This window comes from Balaenoptera acutorostrata, chromosome 15 (assembly GCF_949987535.1).
Source record: "Balaenoptera acutorostrata chromosome 15, mBalAcu1.1, whole genome shotgun sequence".
NCBI lineage: Eukaryota > Metazoa > Chordata > Mammalia > Artiodactyla > Balaenopteridae > Balaenoptera > Balaenoptera acutorostrata.
The window spans coordinates 25,947,951-25,953,950 of NC_080078.1; the positions used below are offsets into that span (position 1 = coordinate 25,947,951).

At 49.3% G+C, this 6,000-nt stretch overlaps 1 protein-coding gene across 2 annotated transcripts in view; it reads left to right on the plus strand.

Annotated features, from left to right (window-relative positions):
- The window catches only part of ABCC6 (ATP binding cassette subfamily C member 6), a 61,953-nt gene extending 56,810 nt beyond the window's left edge, over positions 1-5,143 (plus strand). For both annotated transcript variants that reach the window (XM_057528352.1, XM_057528353.1), the window contains 4 exons: positions 1,826-1,984; positions 2,097-2,263; positions 4,095-4,289; positions 4,605-5,143. In XM_057528352.1, the coding sequence (XP_057384335.1) occupies positions 1,826-1,984; positions 2,097-2,263; positions 4,095-4,289; positions 4,605-4,713 (630 nt within the window). In that variant the 3' untranslated portion in view covers positions 4,714-5,143. The remainder of the gene's footprint in view (positions 1-1,825; positions 1,985-2,096; positions 2,264-4,094; positions 4,290-4,604) is intronic.
- The last annotated feature ends 857 nt before the right edge of the window (positions 5,144-6,000 follow it).

Below are 6,000 nucleotides of genomic sequence, written 5' to 3' on the forward strand. Positions count from 1 at the left end.
TGCTTCCATCTTGGTGAAACCCACCCACCTTGGTGTCCCAGATGGGGAGGCATCACCCCAACTTCTTTCTTCTTTCTCTGTCATTAGTTGAACACCTACTATGTGCTGGGTGAGGTGCTGAATGTTCCACATACTTATCCAGTTTGCATGGGCTCAGTTCCTTGCTTTGCCATGGCTGACCTTGGACAAGTCACTGCATGCCTTGGTCTCAGTTTCCCATCTGTAAAATGGGAATAATAATGTCAACCTCATAGAGTTGTTGAGAAGTTTACCTGGGTTAATACATAGAAACTGCCTGGAACAGTGCCTGGCACATAGCAAATGCTACAGAAGTGCTCACCAATGCTTTTATTCATTGTTATTTGCATTTTCATTCTGACAACACCCCTAATATCACCTCATTTACGGATGATTAGTCAGGCTGCTTCATTGAATCCTTCTCTGCCCTCCCCACCTGGCGACACTTCCTCCCTGCCCTCCCCTCCACTGCTCCAGGCCCTCAGCTTCCTGTTTCAACCCCTCCAATCTATTCTCCTGTGATCTTGATTTGAGCATGTCATTTCCCTGCTCCAGACTTTCCTCCCTCTCCCAGCTTCCTTCTGGTAAAGCCCAAACTCCTGAGCTTGGCATTCAAGGCCCTTTCTCCACTTCATTCATTGCCCTGCCAGGGCTTATCCAACATTTGTGGAGCAGCAGCCTCTGGGCCAGGTGGGTACATGGTGCTGCCCTCGAAGAGCTTACAGGCTAGCAGTTGGTGTGGTTCACCTGGAATCTTCCCCCTCCCTGAACTCCTAGTCATCCTTCAAGATTCCACTCAAGTATCTCCTCCTCCATGAAGCCTTCTCTGATTACCCCATCAACCCCCATCCCAGGCAACATGAACAGCAGCACCTCCATGCTTACCTCCATTGCTGCAGGGCCAGAGCCTGATTATAGAGAGTGCTTGTTCATCACACTGTATTTAAGTTTAATCAGGTGCACTATTTCCAAGACCAGATGGTGAGCCCTTTGGAGCAAGGACTCCTTAATTTCTGTATTCCTGGTGCCTAAAAGAGTGCCTGTCATACAATGGGCGACACACATGCTTCGTTCACTTATTAAACAAAGAGTGTTGAACCCCCACCAAGTGTCAAGGAAGGATGGGGGGTGGATAGAAAGATGGGCAGATAGATGGAAGGATGAAGGATGGATGGCTGGGATTGCGGGCTGGATGGAAAGGAGAAAGAGGCATGGATGGAAGGATGAATGGATGGATAGGATGGAGTGGAAGAAAGAATGAGAGATGGAAGGCAGGATAGGAATATGGATGGAAGGATGGTGTGTGGAAGGAAGGATGAAGGACAGAGGGAAGGATGAGGGTATGGATGGAAGGAGGGGGATGGAAGGAAGTGTGAGGGAGGGATGGGTAGAAGGAAGGGGGATTAATAGAAGGATGGGACATAAACAGGATGGAAGGGAAGATGAGGATGATGGAGGGGGTGTGGATGGAAGGAGGGGGTGTGGATGGAAGGAAGGGGAAGGATGAAGGAATAGAAGGAAGGGTAGGGAAGTGGATGAAAAGATGGGAGAGGTGGATCAGGATGAGGGGACGATAGAGAAGAATGCACAGACATAAGGTTGGATGGACTGATGAATGGATATATGGACAGGTGGACAGATGGACAGATAGAAGGATGGATGCTCAAAGGATGATGGATAGATGGATGGGTCTTGGGTGCAGGGGAAACACCTAGCAAAGACATGCCCAGGAACCCTGTGGGCTATGGCCTGCCTTCTTCTGGCCAGGCCTGGTCGGAATGGGCCTCACTTCCCCATCCCCCGGCAGGTGGGCATCGTTGGCAGGACAGGGGCAGGAAAGTCCTCCCTGGCCGGGGGCCTGCTGCGGCTCCTAGAGGCAGCTGAGGGCGGGATCTGGATCGACGGGGTCCCCATCGCCCAAGTGGGGCTGCACACACTTCGGTCCAGGATCACCATCATCCCCCAGGTGAGGCCTGGGGAGGGGTGGGCAGAGGTGGGGGGAGGGGGAGAGGTGGAGGGAGGGGGAGAGGTGGGAGGCATGGCTGGCCCGGCTCTGACCCACTGTCCCTCCTGGCCAGGACCCCATCCTGTTCCCCGGCTCTCTGCGAATGAACCTCGACATGCTACACGAGCACTCGGACGAAGCCATCTGGGCGGCCCTGGAGACGGTGCAGCTCAGAGCCGCGGTGGCCAGCCTGCCCGGCCAGCTGCACTACGAGTGTGCCGACCAAGGCGACAACCTGAGGTAGGGTCGCCGCACCCCAGCCAGACCCTGTGAGGTGCTGGGGGAGAGGCAGGTGTGGCCAAGGTCCCCCCCAGGGTAATATGCCCTGGAAGTCACCTCCCCACATAGGATGATCAACCCCATCCTATTCCTAATCACAGTACAAATCCCATCCCTCATCATCCATTCCAAACTCCAACACCATCTCTGAATATCAAGAGATATTCTTTTTCCTAAATTTGTTTCTAAATTTATTTGGTGGCAAAACTCAACCTCTACTGACACGAGGCTACTTCTGGTCTGTATTTATCTTACTCAGCATTTATTTTGCTGCAAAAATATTGTGTTTGATATTGGGCGCTAACCCCTCGCTCACTGGGGTTGTCAAGTAACATAGGGTGTATGCCTTTAAAAGCTTTAAGAAATTGTAGTAAAATACACATATCATCTTAACCATTTTTTAGTGTTCAATTCCACAGTGTTAAGTACATTCACATCATTGTGCAATAAACCTCCAGAACTTTTTCATTTTGTGAGACCTAAACTCTGTAGCCATTAAACAATAATTCTCTGTTCTTCCCTCCCACCAGCCCCCATTTCACTTTGTTTCTCTAGGTACTTCATTTAGGTGGAATATTATAGTATTTGTCTTTTTGTGACTGGCTTATCTCACACAGCATAATGTCCTCCATGTTCATCCATGATGTAACATGCGCCAGAATTTCCTCCATTTTTAAGGCTGACTAATATTCCATTGTATGGATAGACCACATTTTTCTTATCCGTTCATCCATTGATGGATGCTTGGGTTGTTTCTACCTTTTGGCTATTGTGAATAGTGCTGCTGTGAACATAGATGTACAGGTGTGTGCCTTTTTAAAAGTCAAGACATTCTGGATTCTAAAACCCACCTGACCCAGAAGATGTTAGGGTAAGAGACCGTGGGTGGTAATGGCACTAGAGGGGCAGCAGGGCTTGGTAGCCAGGAGCATAGACATAGTTGTAGGATCTTGGGCAGGTTATTTAATCTTCAGTGCCTCAGTTTCCTTATCTGTAAAATGGGAATAATAGTTAGAACCTGCCTATCTGTGCAAGGATTAAATGAGTGCTATGTGTAAAGTTGTTGAAACAGTGCCTGGCATGTAAGAAATATTCATTTCAATATTCATTTTAATCCTCAAAGCTGCACTTTCACTAATCCCATTTCACAGAGTTGGAATCTGAGGCTTGAGATTTGCCAACTCACCCAGCCCATAAGTGGCGAGTCTGGAGCAAAGCCCAGGCACCTGACACCCACATGGCCGTAGTAGGTCCTGGTTCCCTAAAGGGTTTACTCTGAGAGGAAGCTGGACATGGCAGGAAACAGCCCCAAACACCCTTGAGTCTCCAGGTTCTGGGGGCTCACTGTGTGACCTTGACCCTCAACTTCCTTATCTGTAACTGGAGTAAAAGAAGGGCTTACTCTGTGACATGAATAGCTTTTAAATGATTTTTCTTATCCTCACAACCCAGTAAGGACTCATTGACACAATACCTACCTTTGTGGTCTTTATGAGATGAGTTAATATACATAAGCATATAGGATGTGTCTGGCACATGGTGAAGACCATAGAATAGAAACAGAGATAGCCATTGCACAGATGGGGAAACTGAGGCCCAGAGGGTTTCAATGACTTGCCTAATGTCACTCTGCTCAAAAATGGCAGGATGGGAATTCCTACCAGCTCTGTAGACTAGGGACCCACAGGCACACATCCCCCACTCCCGCAGCTGCCATGAGGACACATTTGTGGGCACCCCCTGCAGGTCAGTCCTGATGTGCAAACATCTGGCCCGTCCCCCTCATTCCCAGCCTGGGCCAGAAGCAGCTCCTGTGTCTGGCACGTGCCCTTCTCCGGAAAACCCAGATCCTCATCCTGGATGAGGCCACGGCTGCTGTGGACCCGGGGACGGAGCGCCAGATGCAGGCTGCCCTGGGGAGCTGGTTTGAGCAGTGCACGGTACTACTCATCGCCCACCGCCTGCGCTCCGTGCTGGACTGTGCCAGGTAAGCCCCCCTACCCCACCTCACGCAGCTGGCCCCCAGGGCACCCCTGCAGGCAGAGGAAGGCATCAGGGTTTAGAGCTGGAAGGGCACTGGAATAGATTATGAAGTGCCCGTTGTACAGGTGGCAAGACTGATGCCCACAGGGGAAGGATAAACCCGAAGACACATGCCCAGCAGATGCTTCCAACTGGGCTGTCAGGGTCAGGAAACCGCGTGGAAGGCCAGACTCGCTCAGAGCAGACACGCTGGGCATTCAGAGCAGCCAAGACCCTGGGCTGGGATCCAAAGAGCTGGCTGTGTCCCTCTCCCTTGCAGGGTGCTGGTCATGGACGAGGGGCAGGTGGCAGAGAGCGGCAGCCCGGCCCAGCTGCTGGCCCAGAGGGGCCTGTTTTACAGGCTGGCGCAGGAATCAGGCCTGGTCTGAGCCCAGCCCCTGGATCCTCCTCCCTCCCCACCAACCCGGAGAGTCTGCCAGGCCCTGGAGACACAGTGACCCGGGGTCATCAGTGGCCACGTGGAATTGAGTTTAGACCCCCCTCTGCTCTCTGGGAGGAGAAAATGCCCGATCACCCCAGACCCAAGAGGACACAGCAACCCGCAGGTTGGCCTGATCAGGGCTCATCCAGCCCCATCTACCCTGGAGCCAAAGTCGACAGCAGCTCTCTGCCCTGGCTGCCCACTGTACTCACCTGGGGACCCCAAAAAACTGCCTGTGCCCAGGCTCCACCATAGACCAATGAAATGAGAATCCCTGGGGCTGGGGCTGGAACAATGGTGTGTGTACCTTTTACGGAGTAACCTTTTATTTTGAGATGATTGTAGATTGACAAGCAGTAAAAAATAATCCAGAAAACTCCTTGTGTACCCTTTACTACTTTCCCCCCAATAATAACATCTTTTTTTTTGAAGTATAGTTGATTGACAATGTGATAATTACTGCTGTACAGCAAAGTGATTCAGTTATACATATATATACATTCTTTTTAAAAATATTCTTTTCCACTATGGTTTATCATAGGATATAGAATATAGTTCCCTGTGCTATACAGCAGAACCTTGTTGTTTATCCATTCTATACATAAAAGCTTACATCTGCTCACCCCAACCTCCCACACACCCCCTCCCCCTTGGCAGAGTCTGTTGTGTATGTCCATGATTGTTTCATAGATGGGTTCATTTGTGTCATACTTTAGATTCCACATATAAGTGATACCATATGGTATTTGTCTTTCTCTTTCTGACTTACTTCACTTAGTATGATAATCTCTGGTTGCATCCATGTTGCTGCAAATGGCATTATTTCATTCTTTGTTATGGCTGAGTAGTATTCCTTTGTATATATGTACCACATCTTTTTATCCATTTATCTGTTGATGGACATTTAGGTTGTTTCCATGTCTTGGCTATTGTGAATAGTGCTGCTATGAACATAGGGGTACATGTATCTTTTTGAATTATAGTTTTGTCCAAATATATGCTCAGGAGTGGGACTGCTGGATCATATGGTAATTATATTTTTAGTTTTCTGAGGAACCTCCATACTGTTTTCCACAGTGGCTGCACCAACTTACATTCCCACCAACAGTGCAGGAAGGTTCCCTTTTCTCCACATCCTCTCCAGCATTTGTTATTTGTAGACTTTTTAATGATGGCCATTCTGACTGGTGTGAGGTGGTACCTCGTAGTTTTGATTTGCATTTCTCTAATATTT